Source organism: Schistocerca cancellata, chromosome 9 (assembly GCF_023864275.1).
Source record: "Schistocerca cancellata isolate TAMUIC-IGC-003103 chromosome 9, iqSchCanc2.1, whole genome shotgun sequence".
Taxonomy (NCBI): Eukaryota; Metazoa; Arthropoda; class Insecta; order Orthoptera; family Acrididae; genus Schistocerca; species Schistocerca cancellata.
The window spans coordinates 123,123,435-123,147,047 of NC_064634.1; the positions used below are offsets into that span (position 1 = coordinate 123,123,435).

The 23,613-nt window shown below is 44.4% G+C and overlaps 1 protein-coding gene and 1 non-coding gene across 2 annotated transcripts in view; one reads left to right on the forward strand and one right to left on the reverse strand.

Moving 5' to 3' along the window:
• LOC126101029 (cuticle protein 19.8-like) overlaps positions 1 to 23,613 on the forward strand; it is an 86,730-nt gene that overhangs the window by 58,404 nt on the left and 4,713 nt on the right. The window contains exons 3-4 of the mRNA XM_049911694.1: positions 10,988 to 11,083; positions 19,351 to 19,605. Of these exons, the coding sequence (XP_049767651.1) occupies positions 10,988 to 11,083; positions 19,351 to 19,605 (351 nt within the window). The remainder of the gene's footprint in view (positions 1 to 10,987; positions 11,084 to 19,350; positions 19,606 to 23,613) is intronic.
• Positions 944 to 1,017, reverse strand: Trnat-ugu (transfer RNA threonine (anticodon UGU)). The gene has a single exon. It is a non-coding gene; the product is annotated as a tRNA-Thr (tRNA).

Sequence of the window (23,613 nt, forward strand, 5' to 3'; positions counted from 1 at the left end):
AAAAGTCGCAGGGGACCGAATCCGGTGAATATGTTGGCTGAGGCATGATTGTCGTGTTGTTTTTGGCCAAAAAATCTCTCACAAACAACGATGAATGAGCAGGTGCATTGTCGTGAAGCAAAAGCCATGAATTGTTTTTCCTCAATTCCGGATGTTTTCTGCGTACTGATTTTCGCAAACTGCACATGACGTCATGTTAATACTCCTTATTGACCGTACGACCTTGATGCAAAACTTTGTAATGTACTACGCCACGGTAATTGAAAAGAAAACAGTGAGCGAAACTTTAAGAATTAATCGAACTTGGCGTGCTTTTTCCGGTCTTGGCTCTCCAGGATGGGGCTTTGGTTTCGACGTCGTAACCGTAAACCCACGTTTCGTCACCAGTTATGGCTTTTTTGAGCAAATCAGGATCGCACCTGAGCGATGGTCATTCGACGGTTCTTCTGGTCAAAATTGAGAAGTTCTGGAACAAACTTCGCTGGCACACGTCTCATGCCCAAAACACCCGAAATAATAGCACAAACGAGCCGACCGATTTGCCAACATCCTCAGCAACTTCTCTTACGGTAATTCGACGATTTTTCAAAACAATTTTCTTCGCAGCTACGACGTTATCACCTGTTGTTGATGTGCTCGGGCGTCCAGAGCGAGGTTCGTCATCGGCATTTCGTCGGCCATCTTGGAAGAGCTTGTGGGGCTGTCTTAAAGACAAGGTGTACAGTGATAACCCTAAAGCCACTGCTGAGCTGGAAACAGCCATTCAGACGGTCACACACCCTAGTTTATAACTAGTTTACGTTTATATATATAGTAGCTGTTCTCGAAAAAACAGATACCATTTATGACCGTGCAGCTTGTGTAGAATAAATGATAATTAATTGAACCCTCAGCTGCCGACAGGTGTTGTAGATATATCTCGATGGAGACAGCTAAAAAAGTGTTCCCCGGCCGGGACTCGAACCCGGGAGCTCCTGCTTACATGACAGACGCTCTATCCATCTGAGCCACCGAGGACACAGATGAATAACGAAACTGCAGGAACTTATCCGTTCCACACTTCCTGTGAGACCCACATTCCCAACTGTCCACAATCTACATATGCAATGTTCCTAACAGATATTTGCCCATCCACTCATTATTCGCGCACACTAAGGTGACGATTCCCGTAAGAGTTCCGGCAACCTGTGCGCATTCACACAGAAGAAGGTCAATGGCTGGGTAGCCTTATATATATATATATATATATATATATATATATATATATATATATATATATATATATATATAATCGCGGACATGATTCCGTCCCTTCGGCTTATGGATGGGGACAATCAGTTCTTCCAATAACGGTGCTGGCAAAGGTATACCCGGGGACATCACTTCCTGACAAATTTCAACCCAACACGGTACCAACAGTTGTTTAAATCCTCGATAGAACTCTAATGGTAATCCATCGATTCCTGACGATTTATGGGGAGCACCTTTACCAATGGCGTCGAGCACTTCCTCTTCTGTCACTTCTCCCAGTAAAGTCGGTACCATGTCTGGTGGAACTGTACCGTGGACATGTGCTGAAACGGTGTCTACCGTCGCCATATCAGGGAGCACTGCTGAATAAAGTTGAGCGTAATGCCCATAGAAGGCTTCTGCTATATCTGCTTGTTCTGCCACGTGTCGTCCGTCGTCCGTTATCATGTCGGTTACCAGTGCCCTAAGGCGCCTCCTGCGTTCTAGGAGCACGTGGTGCATAGATGGCCTTTCTAATTGTATCGTGTCTGGAGCACGCGACCCTATAACAGCGCCTTGTAAATGATGGCGTGCTAAGGAGACGAGCTGCGCTTTCGCGCGATTGACTATGATCTGCCTGTCAGGTGAGGGCTCCATAGCAAGAAATTCCCGTAGGACGGTGTAATAAAAGTTTTCCGTGCTCCTCCTCCATGCCGCCGCTACCCGGCCGTAAGCCATGAAGGTGCGCCTAATAGCAGGCTTCGCACATTCAATGCACCAACTGAGGGTTGATCGGTAACGACCACGACGCTGGAAGGACGCGTTCCACGACTCTTCGATAGCACCTTTACATGCCGGCTCGTCCAGATGGGCGACGTTCAGTTTCCAGGGGGGCCTACTGCGTCACACACGTGCAGGTTGGAGGGCAATGGTGCAAATATAGGCTGTGTGGTCGGTGAATGCAGTGGGTCAGAGCTCTGCTCCTCTCGTCGCCGTCGAAAGGGTGCTTGTGACGTAAATCCTGTCCAACCGACTTGATGAATGACCTGTATAATGGGTGTAACCAGGAGCTGGGCCATGGATGTGGCGCCACGTGTCGATCAGGTGGAGGTCACGCACTAGCATTTCCAATCCCGCACACGGGACGTGATGTGGCTGTTGATCAGATATATATATATAGTAGCTGTTCTCGAAAGAACAGATACCATTGATGACCGTGCAGCTTCTCTAAAATATACGATAGTTAATTTTCAATTCCTCTTACGGGAATCGTCACCTTTGTGTGCGCGAGTAATGAGTGGATGGGCAAATATCTATTAGGAACATTACATATGTAGATTGTGGACTGTTGGGAATGTGAGTCTCACTGGAAGCGTGCAAGGGATAAGTCCCTGAAGTCGCACTATTCATCTCTGTCGTCGTTGGCCCAGATGGGTAGAGAGTCTGCCATGTAAGCAGGCGATCCCGGGTTCGAGTCCCGGTTGGGGCACACATTTTCAGCTGTCTCCATCGAGGTATATCAACAACACCTGTCGGCAGCTGAGGGTTTCAATTAATTATCGTTTAATTTACGTTTCTTTTGCGTATAGTTCTATAACTGTCACCACATATCTAGAGGTATGCATACAGGCCGATTTGAAGTGGAACCATTGCAAAAAATTAATCGCCAGGCCGGTAAGATAGTTCCCAGGTTGAGATTCATTGGAGGAATCTTCACGGATTGTGGTCCACCAGTAATGAAAGTAGCTTACAAAACTGTCGTTCGACCAATACTTGAATATTGCCCATCAGTGTCGGATGCATACCAGATTGGACTCATAGACGAAATAGAGCTGCGCGTTTCGCTACAGGTGCATTTAATAAGCCAAAAAGCGACATAGGGACGCTGAGCCAACTCCAGGAGCAAAGTGAGGCGTTCTGTATCACGGTGTGGTTTACTATTAAAGTTCCTACAGCGTACTTCCCTAGAAGAGACAACAAATGTATTGCTTCCTCCTACGGATATCTCGCGAAAAGAACATGAAGATAAAATTAGAGAGATTCGAGGAGGCCACACGGAGGCTGACCGGCAATCGTTCTTCCCGCGAACTGTTCGCGAATAGAACAGGGAAGGGTGGAAATAATAGCGATACACAAAGTACTTTCCGTCATACACTGCAAGGGGACTTGCAGAGTCCAGACGTAGCTGTAGCGATACCTGAAGGCTAAATTAGGAGCCTCTTTTCAGATGACAGTCGAAATGTTGAGATTTCTAGAAACTATAATCTAATTTGATCTCTAATTATGAAAGAAGAAATCGATAAAATCATACGAAATTTAAAACCCAACAAAGCAATATGATGTGGTTGAATTCCAATCGGACTCATTAAACTTCTTCGTGAAGAAGATACTAGAGTCTCACACAAACTATTAAACAAAATTTACGGTACAGATAATTATCCTGCCCGGTGGGTACTATCAACTATCATTTCCTTATCAAAAAAGAAAAATAGGCGAAAATGTAAATATCGTAGAGTCCTTAGTCTTACGTACCAGTCTTTGCAATATTCCGCAACTCATCCATCAAAGGTCGTAATATGAAAAATGTGAGAAATTCACTGGCGAGACACAGTCCGAGCTTAGGAAAGTTTTACGTACAAGAGAAGCTATAGTTACACCACAAGTTCCAGGGCAAAAATGCTATGATCAGGATAAAAATGTAGACCTTTGTTTCACTGATTATGAGAATGCTTTTCATAATCATAAACTTATGGAAATACACAAGAAATAGATGTAAATCGGAAAGGCATCTGCTGTATACAGAACTGATATTGGAATCAGGCAGAACAGGTTGAGTTTGATAATGAGGGCGCCGACTTTATTAATATCTGTAAAGAAGTCCGACAAAGACTGTCACATCCATTACTCAGCTTGTTCCCAGAGCGTACCTTTCAGGAAGCACTTGATGATATAGAGGAAGTCATAAAAGGTGGTGAATTCTCCATCAACAGCATACGCTATGCTGATGATACAATGATGATTGTATCATTGGTTTTCAGCAACTTGTCAGCACAATAGGGTATTGCAGCAGTTACCTAGATCCGAATGTGAACACCCAAAAGACACATTTTATGGCTACGGTATATTGATAATTTTTACTTTTTGGACCGTCTGACTACAACTGAATGAAACACAGTTTTCGGGCCATACGCGTTTTGCCTTTATTCTCTGCAAGGTGTCTTCAGTGGCACTTTCCGTGGATGATTTTCTACATGTCGAGTTTTCGTTCCATTTTTGGCGCTATTCTTCTTGTTATAACTGCCATTTGGATTTTTGTTTCCGACCCTTCACTGCACTAGGAATTGAACATTTGTTTTGATGCTATGTTATGGTTTGCGTTGCGCGACTGTCACATGGTTGTCACATGACAGCTCGACTCCTTTAATAATGCAAATCTACTATTCACTGAGTCTTTAATACAAAGAGCACACAAGTCTAGATACTTTTGATCATGGCTTTCCTAGGCCATGATTACAAGATGGGGATTTAAATCCTGATCTTCTCGAATATGAGTCCAGTGTCATAACCACTGCAACATTTCTGTTAGTATCACCGCCAAACCTAGTAGAGTCGTTCTGAATTCAACCCACGCAAAGAACTGTGCAGCGCTTGACTCAACCACTTTCTAGAATAGATCATTCTCGGTGTTCTTGTGGCACAAAATCAGTGGTGCATGCAAGCGGTCTCTGGACAATGAGACACTAGAGAGCAATTCGCCCCTTTGTTATTTACCTTCCAATGGGCGCCACTAGTCTTGCAGAGAGCAATACGATCTCTGACAACAAGACGACAGTCAGTTGTTCCTGACAGAGACGATGAAGGTTATTTATTTGGAGCTGCTGTGCTAAACAGCCGATTAGACATTATCTTTGAAAACTTGAATATTTATTCTCATTTATCGCCCCAAAGACAAAGATAAATATTTCGTCACTAGTAACTTCGCTCCGACAGCCTCTTGTATAAGTCCAACGACACCGTCTTGTAGCTTAGTCACCTATCTCTAAATATTCAGCCTATTTCCACAAGCCAAGCACAATACACAACGTCTCTGTCAAAAAGAGCTCTCCTCATTGGCGGCGGTTTGCGCTACGGTTACCCACTATAACGCTCTAAAGCGAACTAACCTGCGAACAACCAGCAAAACTCACCTGCCTCTCGTTCATATCACAGGCACTGCGCTCCTGCTGGTGGCACAAGCTTAAACTTTGATTTAAATCATTGACCAGAGAAGAGGTTGATTAGTCATCAAACATATACCTAATGCGTCTGTTAAAAACGAACGATACTGATGAGACCTTGTGTCCTTACATTAAGTTTATATACATAAGTATCATATTCAAAACCTAAAATACTTGTGCGTCACGCCAGATTTCAAAGTGCTTTCACAAGAGGCATTAATTTAGAGTACTCGTCTCGCCAGCGTACTCTCACGAATTAGGGACGTCAGTGGGAGATAACAAAACACATACAAAATATTCTGCCTATACAGAATATTTAAGATACTGTTGGCACCATTCAGTATAAGTTTCAGCACTACTATTACGTTACCCCAACCACTGTGAGGCCAACAGCTGCTATCTACCATAGGAAATTAGTAGGTGCCAAAACAATTGTAATGAGGATTGAGAGAAACTGGACCAACCGCAATATAAATTAAGTTTACTGTAGGATCCTTCAGTGCGTTCTTACACAAGCGTAGACTGAGTGTGAAGCTACGAGTATATCAGACAGATGATACAACAGTGGACGTAGCGTACAAGACACTGTGAGAGTTATGCATGAAGCTGGCTTTGAAAGTCTCAGAGTAGTTGAGAACACGTCAGGCACATTTATGAGTGATTGGTGCAACGAATATATTGCCCCAAACTTGAAGAAGAAAAAGAATGCCTATTATAGATGGCTTATGAGCAATCAGACTGATATTACAGGTACCTATGTAACACAGAGGGAAGAGGCAAAGAAAGCAGTAATTAGAACAAAAAATGCTATGTGGGATTTTAAATGTGGAGAAATTAAGGGGAGCCAGAGGTGGTCAAATCCAAAATATTACGATTTTTTTTGCTACCGAAAATTAATTGGAACATTCCTCTTTAATGTAAACTTAGAATTATTGTTCTACTCGCCCTGGAAGTGGAGTTATTACCATTTTCCCCCACGCCTGCAGAGGAAATGGGCGGGCGCTGAATGCATCTAACACCCTCTCGTGACTTCCTGGCGAACTGCTTGGGATTTTCTCGGCCTGTTACGCATACAGCGCCTAATGTTACGCATACAGCGAGTGTGCAAGGGTTGGCTGCATTGTTTTCTGTGACAAATGAAGCGCTAAGAGCGCGGAACATCGTCTCTTTGCTGTTTACCGTTTCGAATTAGTTCAGTGTTGCGCCTGTTGTTGGTAGTATTATACTTCTTGTGTAAAGCGTTGTTCTGGTTACGATGCCAAGTTTTAGTAACCGTGTATTTAAGAAGAGGAAGAACGTAGGGAAAAGAAAATTAACACTAATACCAAGTTGCGATACTACAATTACTGAAACAGTGCGTTCTTCTGCTAAGCAACACATGGCCGGCCATAGCCCTGTGACATCTTCTAGCAAGAAGCTGACTGGTGGAAGTGACAGATTTCGTGAATATGTTAGTGACAGTGATGATATTTTTCATGACTTAGCACAGCCAGAATTGTTACACAAATGTCTACATGGAAAGACGCAGAATCCTAATGAGATCGTAAACAATTTGATTTGGAAAGTGATTCCTAAAAGGGTGTTTGTAAGCATAAAAACACTGCACTTTGGAATTTATGATGCAATAGCAACCTACAACCAAGGGAACAGTGTGAAGTGTGAAGTTCTGAAGGCATTAGGATTTATAGCTGGGGTGAACACTGTACGAGCACTAAGAAATATTGACAGAGAAAGGATAAGAGGAGCAGAAAGAAGAGAAAGGCATATGAAGTATGATGGAACAACAGGCCAGAAAAGAATACAGAAGAGGAAGCTTTTGGAGGATGAAGAAGAAGACCCTGATAATCCATCCTATAGTGCAGGAATGTATTGAGAAACTTTGATAGCCATTTCCCGTAAATTAGAATTTTTCGAATATAAGGAACATTTTCTCAAAATCCACTCAAGCTAGAGAGATGAGATTTTTATACAACACTCCTAGTGGTCAAACTTACATTGTAACGCAGCCATTTGGCAATATGTTCAGTAGTTTCATTTCAGTTTAATTATAAAGCAATTATTTGTAAAAAAAATTGGGTCATTAATAAAAAAAATTGGAAGGAAACTAGAAAAGATACTCCAAAATCCCTCTGTCATAACTGCAATACTAAACCACTCTATATGTAAAAAAAATTCAAATTTTTCTATTTGGTAGTTTATTCACAAATGTTACTCAAACTTAGTGACTTTAACATTGGCAGCATAGGCACCTCCGGCTTCCCTTAATAACTGCATAGGTATTTAAAAGTCCAAGCATGGAAGGTGTTAAGACAGCTAGGAAGAAATGAGCGAAGTATTATAAACTTACAACTGATAAGCCTAGGTAGACGGGAGACATACGACGAAGGACTGTTTAAAGAAGATCGATCCGAATTTCAGAATACCTGCTCTTTTCCTGCAACTAGCATGACACAGGAATTCAGGAGATGAGGGCGAAAGTACAGGATATACTAAAACCATTCAAAAATGCCAAGCTCCACACCTGGAGCTGTATATAGAGAGTTGTTGAAGGCCGGGCTAAACGTGTGATTTGAACACCTCACAAAGCTGTTAAACCTTTGTCTTAGAGGAGAAGAAATCTTTGTGGAGTTTAAAGATGGGTTCATCACAAATATATTTAAAAAGGGAAGCAAGGATGACTGCGCAAATTATCGAGGCAACACAGGCTTCAGTTCTGTAACGAGGCTACTTAATAGATTACGTATCATTTTTGGAAATAAGGGTGGATATGGTAATAACATGCCACTGCCACATCTGTCTTTCATCAACGTGTGCAACGAAGTCGCTTTACCCGCAGACAACAAATGTCGTAATTAGAAGGTGTGAGGAGTAAAGAAGGTAATTAAGTGCATAAGAGCCTTAGAAGCATTAACTGCTCTGCCTGCCACGTACTCGTGAACAGAGTCGCTTGCATAAATCAGGTTCTAATTAGCGCATTATACCAGTAATTGCTGGCTGCCCAGATAATGACTCGAGAGCGAAAGCGGCTACTCCGTTGATGTTAAGTGCGGTAATAGAGTGTGTGGCGCCAGAGGCGCGGGAGTATTTCACACGATGACAGCCCACCATAAAATGTGGAAGACAGACAAGGCAATCATTGTTACTAGTTCAAAAGGTTCGTAGGCGTTATAACAGAGAGTAAATTGAAAGATTTAGACAGTCGGTTATTGACTTGGCATATTCTGTAGACACAACATATTTTTACACATAATCATGTTTAGGTGAGTTAGATCCTGACTGTCCATTGAAACTAAAACAAAACATTATGACAATCTGTTTAATCCCATGACTGCATAATTATGCTCGGCGTAATAATTGTTGGTAGTCTCCTCGGGTTTGTTGCCTGATTCTAAAATCAAGATAACTGAAAATTTTGGCGAGCCATCTGTTCTCCATCTTTAGGAAAGACGTTGTTGCTACTGAGTGCCACTGGAAATTAATGATTTTTCAGCGAAACTCAGCAGGAACAGCATCCCTACGGAATATGGAGAACAGACGGATCGCCGAAATATCGAGTAATGTTGATTCTAGGATCCGGTTGCGAACGCAAGGAGATTACCAACAATGCTTAATAGCGTGTTCGTCCAGATCTGGAACGCAATAGAGCTGTGATTCTGTGTGGTATGGTATCGACAAGTCCTAGTAGGTTTCTGGAGTTGTGTGGTATCTAATATCTAGGTATAGGTCACGTAGTTTTCGTAAATTACGGGCCGGTGGTATGCGGGCGCGAAGGTGGCGTGGGATAGCGTCCCAGCTATGTTCCGTAGGGTTAATATCAGGCAAATCTGATGCCAAAGACATCAACGTAGGTTCGCTGCCAAGTTCCTCAAACTAATTATGCAAGAGCACTTTTCTGATCTTGCAACACGGAGAGTTATTCTGCTGGAGGATGTAATCGCCGTCCGGGAAAACGTCAAGAATGAAGGAATGCAGGTAGTCCGCAATAATGTTTACGTATAATCATCTTGGGGTTGAAGCTCTTTTCTTCCGTGTTTGCTTTAACAATATGTATGTTTTTGGATAGGGTCCGCCTTTAGCAAAACACATTTTTTGTTTTTTTACCCAAATATGTTTCACTGCAGTTGCAGCATCTTCAGTGGGCTTTTATTTTCCATCTGTTAAAGATAAAGAATGTTCTCTGCTGTTTGTATATATGTAGCTATAAGTTTTTAAATCGTAATTACAGATATTTACCACATGGTGTAGTTTTTCTGATGTGTTGTGTTTCTACAGTGGCCGTTTTTTGCACAGTGTCATCTGCAACCACTTATACCTTAAAGTAGACAAATTGTTTAAGCCAAAATTACGATCTGAAACTTGTTATTTCTATGGCTGAAATTATTTCATTCTATTGTCTATTTACATAATGTTTCACTTACGTTTTCCTTTTAATCATCTTCATCGCTGTCGAACACTATATATTGAGTTGTCACTGTCACTGTAACTGTTTCACTGCTTTACCAGCTGTAAAAACAAACATGGCGGGCAGTGTAACAATTGAAGGTGTAAAAACAAGATGGCTGAATGTGGAACAGTTGAAGGTATTCCTGGCGGTTGTTCTGAGAGAGAGAGAGAGAGAGAGAGAGGGAGGGAGAGAGTGAGGGTGACAGTAGGTTTAGGGATTTATTTTATTTTGATTTTGTGTGTGTGTGTGTGTGTGTGTGTATGTGTGTGTGTGTGTGTGTGTGTGTGTGTGTGCGCGTGTGTGTGTGTGGAAGGGGGGGGGATGGTGTGGGGGTGGGTGAGAGCTCTATTGGTTGGTCTTGTCTAATAATTCCTTGAGGGCAGAGAACAGAATGCCATTGCAGAGAGCTGTGTATTGATTTATCACTTGTTTGCCTTCCACTATGGCTTTTTGTATCTGACAATTATCTTCAATTATTAGTTTTTGTGGGGGGCTGTTGCTGCATTTGAGAATTTTCAAATCCGTACTGATGTTTGTTGGGTTATGTTTCATTTGGAATGACAGCTGTTACTTTTTAATGCTCTTCTGTGTTCTGTGTATCTGGTATTAAAGTTTCTGCTTGTCTGCCCTATTTAAAGTGCTTTGTAGTCCTGGCATGTTAGTTGGCAAATAACAGAAGCGTTGTGTTTGTCTGTGCTTGTATTGGTTGTCCTTAGTTTTCTCCGTGTTGAGTTGTCTGTCCTGTAGGCTAAATGGTTCAAATGGCTCTCAGCACTATGGGATTTAACTTCTTTGGTCATCAGTCCCCTAGAACTTAGAACTACTTAAACCTAACTAACCTAAGGACATCACACACATCCATGCCTGAGGCAGGATTCGAACCTGCTACCGGAGCGGTCGCGCGATTCCAGACTGTAGCGCCTAGAACCGCTCAGCCACTCCGACCGGCTTTCTCTAGGCTATTTATAGATACATCACACAGAATATTTTTCGCTTCTTCATACAATACTCTTAATCTTCGAATTCGTGTCTTCCTGGTCACCGGAACTGCTATGGAATGGTTGTGTGAAGACTGTTGTAATTTCTTCTGTTACAGGGGCACCAGGCCTACCGGTTCAACTACGGCGTGCGTGACCTCAGCACGGGAGACCTCAAGTCCCAGTGGGAGGCTCGTGAGGGAGGCATCGTCAAGGTAAGTTCACCAGAGGCATCCACGCCTCCGCCCTCAAAACCGCGCTGAAAATCCGTATTCGAACACCATTTAAGATCGTTATAGTAAGAGACATTTTCCATAATAGTTTCTAAACTCTGTTACCTTTTAAATGATAGAATCGATACAAAAAAAATAAAACAGTAAAATTTCAATGTACGAGGCTGTTCGGAAAGTAAGGACAGATCGGTCACGAAATGGAAACCAAAGTGAAAATGAAAACTGTTTTATTTGCAACAGTTTGCTGCACTTTCCAGCTACCTCTCTACATAGTCGCCGCTCCGACTTAGACAATTTTCTGCGCTGAGCTGCAGCTCGTTGTGTGTGCCAAAATGTTGTCTTCATAGCCAGTGGTTCATTTGAGCAGATACGAAAATCAGAGGGAGCCAAGACCGGATTGTATGGCGTGTGATCAAACGCTTACCATCAAAAACGCTGCAGAAGCGCCGTCATTGCCCCAGCGGTGTGCGACCGAGAACTGTGGTGACGGAGGAAGTGCGTGGCAGTTACATTATGTGGGGTTGCATGAAATCAGGCGAAATCTCGCGGCGGGTTTCGATACTCGACGGCGCACACTGTTTCCTAGGCATCTTTACGCGCTCACTGTGCACTTAGAACTGAGAAGAGCGACGTGACTTTATCTATGGACATACCAGAGACACTGCTCAACACATCTGTGCAAAGCTTCATCGTATTTTACTGTGGTTTACATTTCGCGACAGATCGTTCCTTACTTTCCGAATAACCCTCGTATTTTAAGGAGGTGGTGCCTCACAGCCTGTACACATTTGAATTTATATAAACGTGTGGCACCTCAATTTGCGAGTTTTTCGTATACATTTACAGCAGTTAGCGATATACAGTCGTTTCATTTCCTAATGTTTTTCATGTGATCTTCCCAGTGATATACAGGATACCTGTGAACCGAAATTGCCTGTATAGCTTAATGAAGAAAATTTTATCAGCAGCTCTTGGCAGTGAATCATGAGGTTTTTCAGTAAAATTTCTTCGGTGTGTAGATTTATTTCTCATCACTGCCGGTTACAAATCCAAAGTCAACTCCGGTTAGAAGAAAAAATCTATTATTTCCTTAGTTCATTTCATCCTTATATACACTGAAGCGTCAAATAAAGTGGTATAGGCAGGCGTATTGAAATACAGAGATATGTAAACAGGTTGAACACGGCGCTGCGGTCGGCAACCCTTATATAAGATAAGTCTCTGGCGCAGTTGTTAGATTGGTTACTGCTGCTACAATGGTAGGTTATCAAGATATAAGTGAGTTTGAACGTGGTGTTGTAGTTGGCGCACGAGCGATGGGGCACAGCATCTCCGAGGAAGCGATGATTTGAGGATTTTCCCGTGCGACCATTTCACGATTGTATCAGGAAGCCGGTAAACATAAAATCTCCGACATCGCTGTGTCGGAAAAAGATTCTGTAAGAACGGGATCAATGACGACTGACGAAAATCGTTCAACGTGACAGAAGCGCAACCCTTCCGCAAATTACTACAAATTTCAATGCTGGACCACCAACAAGTGTCAGCGCTGGAACAACTCTGCGAAACACCATCGATGTGGGTATTCGGAACCGAAGGCCGACTCGTGTACCCTTGACGAGTGCGCAACACAAAGCTTTACCTCTAGCTTGGGCCCGTCAACACCGACATTGTACTGTTGATGAATGGAAATATGTTTCCTGGTCGGACAAGTCTTGTTTCAAATGGTATCGAACTGATGGACGGTACGGGTATGGAGACAACCTCATGAATCCCCGACACCTGCATGTCAGTAGGGGACTGTTCAAGCTGATGGAGGCTCTGTAATGGTGTGGGGCGTGTGTAGTTGCAGTGATATGGGACCCCTGGTACGTCTAGATACGGCTCTGACAGGTGACACGTACGTAAGCGTCATGTCTGATCACCTGCATCTATTCATGTCCATTGTGCATTTCGACGGACTTGGACAATTTCAGCAGGACAATGCGGCACCCCACACGTCCATAATTGCTATAGAGTGGCTCCAAGAACACTCTTCTGAGTTTAAACACTTCCGCTGGCTACCAAACTCCCCAGATATGAACATTATTGAACATAACTGTGATGCCTTGCAACCTGATGTTCAGAAGAGATCTTCACCCCCTAGAACTCCTACGGATTTATGAACCGCCCTGCAGGATTCAGCTCTACTGGAGATATTAGTTGAGTCCATGCCATGTCGTGTTGCGGCACTTCTGCGTGCTCGCGGGGGCCCTACACGATATTAGGGAGGTGTACCAGTTTCCTTGGTTCATCAGTGCACATATTATTAAACGTAAAAAATTGACACTTTGCTCAAATCTCTTTGCAATAGAAATGTGTGTTGCATTAACCATGTGTTTTATATGGTCCGAAAGATGGTACTCCAGAGAGCGGATTTTGTAGGCCGTTTCGTTCCTTATTTATTCATCTGTCGTGATTAATTTCATCTATATCGCATTTGTTGCAACGTCACATAGCAGCGTGAGACTCAACAGGCAGTTTCCTGTATACCCTCGTAGACCGCATTTGTAAGACATACTCAATGAGTCCGAAAAGTTTCTGGATTAGATCAACAAAAAATAGAGAAAAGTTAATATGACGATTTTAATAATTCGGGTGTTCTACAGTCTCCCCGCACAGCACGTTCACAGCACCACCTGAAACTGTCAGAAAAGTCCTTCTTCGGGATTTGTTCAACTTGCTCGTCACATTCGCTACTTCTTCGATTTGAAGAACCAACAGATACCTATTTTGCACCTTGCTGTGTTGTCGTCGGCTCGTGTTTAGGACACCAGGTCCTGTCATTCGTCACCATTTTTTCGGAAAAGAACTGCCCGCGGTTTTCATTTCAATCAAGTCGCGGCAGGTGTCCACAGGTCGTAGCATTTCTTTGGGAGCAAAGTTCTGTGGAACAAACTTAGCACACAATTTTCTCTTCTTCAAAACAGCCTGGAAAATGTAGTGAACATTTGATTTAAACGTGTTCAGTTCGTTGCTCCATTGGGATTTGTGACACAGCAATGTCGACACACTATGGCCGCACGTCCACTGCTTGGCACTGACTACTCACAAATCAGTGGGCTAACGCACATCTGTTGTTTACAGTTGTTAGTTCAAGCTGCCACCGTAGTTATTGCGCTGACATCGTCTGTACGTCAGGAATTACATCAGTTCGGTACTTTTTGGACGGACGGTTCACATGAAGAATATATGGACGACCCATACTCTCTTCTGCAATTCCCATCCGTAGACATTAATCCCAAACTGCTGCTGGCGTCTAGACAAGTCTATAAAGACGATTTGCATACACCCACAAATGCTGACTGTGAAAAAAATACGCAACTGAAATTTATTGGTTGTAATTTCCAGCTTCACTTCGACATTCGTATAATTTGAAGTTTCAGTAATAATACAGAAAACAAGGATTTTTTGACGTATATGTAACGGAATATTTTGTTCTTTTTTATGTACGGAATTCATACCCAGAGTTCGTTCAAGTACTTCCGATACACTCCCCACACACCCATTTTTTGATTGGCTTCCTCCTTCTCCAAATACAGAGTTAGTTATTTATGTTCTGTGGGCCATAACAATCTATGATGGACATGTTATTTTGTTTAAAAATAAGATACATTTCCTCTGTGAAAATATGTCTACATTATAATCATTTACATAATTGAATTTTTACTTTAATCTTAATTTAAAATAAGAATTAACAAATGCAGTTCAATCACACGCTGATATAATCTATTCATCTAGACAGCAGAAGCAGCTGTCAAGCACAAATGATTTCAACTTTTTTTAAAAACAGTTTCATTGTGTCAGTACCTTTAATTCACATCTAGGCGCTACAGTCTGGAACCGCGGGACTGCTACGGTCGCAGGTTCGAATCCTGCCTCGGGCATGGATGTGTGTGATGTCCTTAGGTTAGTTAGGTTTAAGTAGTTCTAAGTTCTAGGGGACTGATGACCTAAGATGTTAAGTCCCATAGTGCTCAGAGCCATTTGAACCATTTGAACTTTAATTCACAACATAGGTCGTCAAATATTTTTATAGCTCCATATTTCGCTCTTGAAAGAGTGAAGCTACTTTCTAGAAACAGTAACTATTTTTTATTGGTACTACATTTTTTAACACTACAACTACTCTGAAATTTGAACTGATTCTTCCCCATAAAATTCATAAGAGAGTAAATGTGATGTGAGTCTTCCCCTAGTATAGCTAATTTTTTTAAGCAGTTATCTACATGAATTATGAGGATGGACACCAGGTATTTCATCACCAAAAATCTGCACTTAAACGTTGAGCAAATTTTGCTGGGCACTTGCGTTAGATAAATTTTTTAATGTGTGTCTTCCAGGTCAGTATGTGATCAATACGCATACACGGGAATTTCTGAAATTGTATTTCACGTACATACTTTGCTCATGCTCTGTTATTAATGATCATTGCCTCGTACGAAATTAAATCAACCGTGCTTTTGTCTTTCAATTGACAGGCAATGTAATGAGACAGGTACAATAATCTTACTAAATATTTAATGCAATGCTCACTACGTTGCTACACTCCAATTAGACATGACTGCGATGCCCACATTATGAGCAAGGAGTACAATTACGCTTTATCCACATTTGATGTAAGATCGTGTGTAAGTAACAAGAACGGGACTGGCCTCAATAGTGAACTTTGCGGGGCACCAGAAGTAGTTTGTTCTTACTCTGGGTATGGTCCAGTATGGAAACTGCTTGAGGCGTCTACTTTTAGCCACTGCTGCCTTTTAGCTACATAAACCGACGAAAAAAACCGCAACACCAAGAAGGAGTTGTACGACATGCATAAAGTTGGTTGGCTTATTTCTGCATCTGAAAGATGATATCTGTTCAGATTTGACGCCAGCCGCATGAGGGTGGCATTAGTAGGACCACAATGAAGATGTAAATTACGTTTGCTTTAAATACACGCTGTAACGGTCGTGAGCGGTAGTTACTCTTGAGGCTGGGCGTGATGACTTGGTGTTAGTGAGGAATGATTTTACGGTGACAAATACGCCATTATGAATACCTCACCGTGTTGGAAAGGGGTCGTGTTATAGGACTACAAGAAGCTGCATGTGCCTCCTGTGGTATTGCAGAAAGACTTGGCAGGATGTAGCTACTGTGCATGACTGATAGCACCGGTGGTTGCGGGAATGTACGGTCGCAAGAAGACTGGGCTCCAGACGGTCAGATGTCACAACCGAGAAGGAAAGGAATGGCTCTGAGCACTATGGGACTTAACATCTATGGTCATCAGTCCCCTAGAACTTAGAACTACTTAAACCTAACTAACCTAAGGACATCACACAACACCCAGGCATCACGAGGCAGAGAAAATCCCTGACCCCGCCGGGAATCGAACCCGGGAACCCGGGCGTGGGAAGCGAGAACGCTACAACCGAGAGGGAGGACCATCGTGTTCGGCGTATGACTCTGGTATATGGTACTGCATCTGCAGCAGCGATTTGAGCAGCAGTTGGCACCATAGTGACACAACGAACTGTTGCTAATCGTTTAATTCAAGGACAGCTACGAATCAGACGCCCTGTAGCATCCATTCCACTGACCCCAAACCAGAGCTATTTTTGCCATCAGTGTTGTCAAGCGAGAGCTCACTGGAAAGCAGGGTGGACCACTGTCATGTTTTCTGATGAAAGCTGGTTCTGCTTCGGTGCCAGTAATGGCCGAGTATTGGTTTGAAGAAGGCCAGTTGGGGGCATGCAGCCAACCTGTGTGCATCTCGCGGTTATTCCATGCACTCTGAGTGCAGATCTGTACGTCAGTCTGGTGAATCGACCTGTTGTGCTGCCATTCATGAACAGCATTGCGGGGAGTGTTCTCCAACAGGATAACGCTCGACCACACACCGCTGTTGCAGCTCTACATTCTACATAGTGTTGACAGATTCCCTTGGCCTGCTCGATCACGAGATCTATACCAAGTCGACCACATATGGGACCTCATCGGACGACAATCAGCACTGACTGTCCCTGTACTGACCGTCCAAGTGCGACAGGTTTGGAACTCCATCCCCACAAATTGGCATCCGACACCTGTACGACACAATGCATACACGTTTGTATGCTTGCATTCAACGTTCTGGCGGTTACACTAGTTATTAATGAACCAGCATTCCACATTTGCAAAGACTAATCTCGCGCTTACATTAACCTGTGATCTTGCAAGGTTAATCACTTACATATGTTACCAACACGAATGTATTCCCGAAATTTCATTACTTCTACAGGATGACACACGGGAGGCGGAGAGTTTTTTTATAAAAAATACTCAGCCAACTTTAAAATTAATGCATGTTTATTTACACAAAATCAAAGCTCATTATTTGCCATTTTAGTTAACAAAGTTATTTATGAAAAATAATGTCGTCAAGGTGATGTCCATCATTTCGAATGCAGGACTCCATCACACTGACTAAAATCTCTGCACGGATGGTAGAACTTTCTTGAATGATTGCATTCTTCATCTCGTCCAGATTTCGTGGTTTGTGGTTATAGACATAGTTCTTAAGGTACCCCCACAAAAAAAAGTCACATACTGAAAAGTCGGGAGACGTGGTAGGCCAAGGAACATTGCCAAAACGTGAGATAATCCGGCCAGGAAACATGCGTCTAAGAACTGTCACTGAAGTGTTTGCGGTGTGCGATGTTGCCACATCCTGCTGGAACCAAACGCGTTTTAAAGGGATTCGTCGTCTTCTTAGTTCTGGTTTCAAGAATGTTTCAAGCATACGAATGTTCAAATGGTTCAAATGGCTCTGAGCACTATGGTACTTAACTTCTGAGGTCATCAGTCCCCTAGAACTTAGAACTACTTAAACCTAACTAACCTAAGGACATCACACACATCCATGCCCGAGGCAGGATTCGAACCTGCGACCGTAGCGGTCGCGCGGTTCCAGACTACCGCCTAGAACCGCTCGGCCGCCCCGGCTGGCCATACGAATTAAGAGTAACTGTGGCCCCGTTCTCTTTAAAAAAAAAAAAAAAAAGAGGTCCAATGAAGCCAACAGAGCCAAGAGCACACCAGACTGTTACTTCTTCTGAGTGTAGAGGACGCTGGTGGTTAAGGTGTGGATGTTCAGGAGCCCAGTAACGTAGATGTTGCTTGTTCACGGTCCCGTTTAAATGAAAATGAGCTTCATCGCTCTCAATAAAATTTCATTTTCATTCGATCCCAAAATCACTTGCATTCTGTAAGCGAAGTCTTCTCGTAAGAAAAATGTGTATGAAATCTTATGGGACCTAACTGCTAAGGTCATCAGTCCCTAAGCTTACACACTACTTAACCTAAATTATCCTTAGGACAGACACACGCATCCATGCCCGAGGGAGGACTCGAACCTCCGATGGGATCGGTGGCACAGTCCATGACTGCACCGCCTTAGACCGCTCCTCGTAAGGCAAAATCAGTTTCCGTAAGATGTTGGACAATGATCATTTTGTAGGGATGGAATTTTAAATCTTTAAGCAAAATTCGTCTAACCGATTCACAATTGATTCGTAACTCTCTAGCATGACGTCTAGCTGACCGTCCTGTGCTTCTGACTGCCGCTTGCCTTACCCTTTCATCATTTTCTGGTGTCGTTACTCTGCTCCTCGGGCCAGGATGCTTCTTATCCAGTATGTTTCCAGTTGATCTGAAGTTTTCCACCCACCTGAGGATTGTGTTACGGCTCGGAACAGCTCCATGTCGACCGACATTAAACCGCGCACGAAACAATCGCTGCGTAGCAATAATAGACTCATCATTTTTCACGAAACTGTCATAGACAAACACTCGACGTTGCAAGTCCCACTGCTCCATAGTGACTGAGTAAACGAAATGGCGTCTTGTGTGGATCAGAACTATCCGCACCACGACCACCTCCCACCACCGCGCCCTCAGTACTACGCAGATCAAAACCGTCCGTCTCCCGTGTGTCACCCTGTATATCAATTAATTTTTGGTGTTGCGATTTTTTTCAGTGTATAACGTTAACTGCTTGCTCGCTGTGTCACGAAATGCTGTAGTGTGTATAGTCAAACACTGTAGAGAGATGCAACAAGTTTTTTAGAGTGCTGTGGAGGAGAGTGGTGTTTACGTGTTTACAGGTAATTTGGCAGATAATCGTGCAGCGAGGAGTTGTAGCCGTGCTATTCACCTGAACCTGGGGACGTGTTGTGTGTCCTCAGGGCAGCTACAGCGTGCTGGACGCCGATGGGTCGGTGCGCACCGTCAGCTACACGGCGGACGACGTGAACGGCTTCAACGCGGTGGTCACCAAGTCGAACCCCGGCGCGCACCCGCCCGCGGTGCCTCCGGTGCTCGTGCAGAAGCCTGTCGTCGTAGCCAAACCCCTGCCACCCCCGGTGGTGGTCGTCACGCGGCCGCCCCCGCCGCCCCCCACCACGGTGCTCGTCACCCCCAGGCCGCAGCCGCCCGTCATAGTAAGTACCGAGACCCGTATTGCAGGTACAACCCGTCTCTATGAAAATAACCGGCGCCTACTAAAGAACATACCTTAACAATTTTGTTAAGGTACACTCCTGGAAATTGAAATAAGAACACCGTGAATTCATTGTCCCAGGAAGGGGAAACTTTATTGACACATTCCTGGGGTCAGATACATCACATGATCACACTGACAGAACCACAGGCACATAGACACAGGCAACAGAGCATGCACAATGTCGGCACTAGTACAGTGTATATCCACCTTTCGCAGCAATGCAGGCTGCTATTCTCCCATGGAGACGATCGTAGAGATGCTGGATGTAGTCCTGTGGAACGGCTTGCCATGCCATTTCCACCTGGCGCCTCAGTTGGACCAGCGTTCGTGCTGGACGTGCAGACCGCGTGAGACGACGCTTCATCCAGTCCCAAACATGCTCAATGGGGGACAGATCCGGAGATCTTGCTGGCCAGGGTAGTTGACTTACACCTTCTAGAGCACGTTGGGTGGCACGGGATACATGCGGACGTGCATTGTCCTGTTGGAACAGCAAGGTCCCTTGCCGGTCTAGGAATGGTAGAACGATGGGTTCGATGACGGTTTGGATGTACCGTGCACTATTCAGTGTCCCCTCGACGATCACCAGTGGTGTACGGCCAGTGTAGGAGATCGCTCCCCACACCATTATGCCGGGTGTTGGCCCTGTGTGCCTCGGTCGTATGCAGTCCTGATTGTGGCGCTCACCTGCACGGCGGCAAACACGCATACGACCATCATTGGCACCAAGGCAGAAGTGACTCTCATCGCTGAAGACGACATGTCTCCATTCGTCCCTCCATTCACGCCTGTCGCGACACCACTGGAGGCGGGCTGCATGATGTTGGGGCGTGAGCGGAAGACGGCCTAACGGTGTGCGGGACCGTAGCCCAGCTTCATGGAGACGGTTGCGAATGGTCCTCGCCGATACCCCAGGAGCAACAGTGTCCCTAATTTGCTGGGAAGTGGCGGTGCGGTCCCCTACGGCACTGCGTAGGATCCTACGGTCTTGGCGTGCATCCGTGCGTCGCTGCGGTCCGGTCCCAGGTCGACGGGCACGTGCACCTTCCGCCGACCACTGGCGACAACATCGATGTGCTGTGGAGACCTCACGCCCCACGTGTTGAGCAATTCGGCGGTACGTCCACCCGGCCTCCCGCATGCCCACTATACGCCCTCGCTCAAAGTCCGTCAACTGCACATACGGTTCACGTCCACGCTGTCGCGGCATGCTACCAGTGTTAAAGACTGCGATGGAGCTCCGTATGCCACGGCAAACTGGCTGACACTGACGGCGGCGGTGCACAAATGCTGCGCAGCTAGCGCCATTCGACGGCCAACACCGCGGTTCCTGGTGTGTCCGCTGTGCCGTGCGTGTGATCATTGCTTGTACAGCCCTCTCGCAGTGTTCGGAGCAAGTATGGTGGGTCTGACACACCGGTGTCAATGTGTTCTTTTTTCCATTTCGAGGAGTGTATTATTTTCCTGACCTTTATCCCGTATCTTCACGGAGTCGGCATGTTCAAAACATTTGTGCCTGCACGAGTATCATACTCTGTCATCAGATCTACCACAGATCGCTGCCTATTCTGCTTTACAGAGCTGGCAAGCCTCCGTCCTTCACGTTCTGTGATGAGATGTGTGTGTCCAACACCCTTTCGTCCACACGCGAGTTGACCATGCATCAACAGCATTCCATAGACAGACACGCGCGAATCGCCTACCAGCTTCGTCATTCCGATATGCCCGCTCGCACCGGGCCATGACAATTTGTCCTTTTTTAAAGTCGCTAGTGGAGAAATGTTTATGTTCATCTCATTTTGGATTAAAGATGGGATTCTCGTAAATTAGGGATAATGCGTCGTGTTGACCAGCCAGGACAGCTTGGGTTTTCAGCGGAGTGAGCTGCAACACTATACACCTTGCCAGTTTTGATAAACCGTACAGGGCAACATTAACGTTCTCGATAGCTGTCTTCTGATTAACTGATTTAACAGTTAAGTCTAAATTGAGAGCAGCTGTATTCAGATGCCATTTACAGAGGGCAGAGCTCACGACAGGTCTCTGACGTTCAATGGAAAGAGTACCCGACGTATTATCGAGCACTGAAGAGAGCCTGATATTAGCTGTCTTCTTTGCGAATTGATAGTCTAAACATGAAGCATTGCTGTCGAGATGTCAAACACGAGGGAAATCATTGTAATGTACGTGGAAAATAATTAAGATTCAAAGTTTCGCGAGTAAAATGTTGAAGTTACCAATATGAAAGTCTTCGTTAAAATCTAACTCTGAAGTGGCTCAAGCAGGGTTCACTGCAGAAAAACTAACGCCCACATAGACAATGAACACCATGCTTATTAAAAATAACATAAATTCACTCTTGAAGCATAAATTCACAAGAACGCCATTATAGTTTAACAGTCGAAGGCTCTGTCTTACTAGACACTTTTGATGGTCTAAGTCAGACTTTAACTGTTTACGTAGAATAACGAGCCATAGTCTTAACAGCCACAGGGTGAGACGACTGCCTCTAAACATAATCACAGTAATGAGCCAAGATATCGAAGTCCAGTAGACCCGAGCGTCGTAAGCCAAGTCACTGGGTAGCCCATGTAGATCCAGAAGACGGCGATCCTAGGTTCACTGGCTTGGTGCAGCTGCCGGATCTCAGCCGTGCGACAGCTAAGTATCGGCAGGCAGATGCGTTGTTCGCAAGTTATTGGGTTGGTGCATAAGTTCGTATCTTTTTTGTTTTGCATGTTAGTATCCCGGTTGCCATGAGTTTATTTATCGACTCTCATTTTTTATTTGTAGTTCACTGTTGCTGTTTGAGTTTACATATTGTCACTTTGCCATTTAAAGATAGTGAGAGGAGCAATGGACGCTAGAAAATGGAATTACAAGTGGAGAAAGCAGAACATTTCCGACATATGCTTCTGTTTGAGTTCAGTAGAGGGGTGAAAGCAGTGGAGCAGCCAGGAACATTTGCGCCGTGTGTGGGGATAACGCCATTGGACAGAACACGGCATGAAAATAGTTTTCTCGTTCTAAGGAAGATCATTTTGACATTAGTGAATCTCCACATTCAGGAAGACCTTCGCGGGTTGATGAAGACCGTTTAAACGCATTACTCCACAATGATCCACATCACTGTAGTGGAGAACTAGCAAATATGATGAACTGCGATCATTCCAACCATCCTGCGACATTTGCATGCAGTGGGGAGGATTATAAAATCCGGTTGTGTGGGTGCCGCATGCTCTAAGACGAAAATCACAAAAATTAGTGAATGGACATATGTACATCCGGCAATCCTGATTTAAGTTTTCTGTGATTTCCCGAAATCGCTTCAGGCAAAAGCGGGCATGGTTCCTCAGAAAGGGCACAGCTGTTTTCTTTCCCCATCCTTTCCTTATCCGAGCTTGTGCTCTAATAACCTCGTTGTCGACTGGATGTTAAATATAACCTCCTCCTTCTTCTCCTCTCGACATGCACACATCTCTGCTTGCTTTGCATCAATGCCTCGTCAACAACAAACGACCATTCCTATCCTGTATTATTACTGATGACAAGAAATGGTGTTTTTTTGGTAACACAAGGAAAATAAAGGGATAGCTGAGTCCATACAAAGATCTAAGCGCATACACAAAAGATAATGTACGTGTTACGGAGCAGTGACGGTGTGGCGTGCCAGAAATTATTTCTCCAAGGTGTAACCACCACTGATGACATTTACTTGCAGCAATTTAGACATCTTGCAAATGTAGTCCAAGAACAACGACCAGGAAGACTGTGTGAAGTGTTGCTACTCCACGACAACGCCCGCCCCATTCTGCTAGACCGACAAAAAACAGTATACAAGAGTTGTAATGGGTAGTTCCCGGTTGGCCGTGCGGTATAACGCACGGCTTTCCGGGCGGGAAGGAGCGCCTGGTCCCCGGCACGAATTCGCCCGGCGTATTTGTGT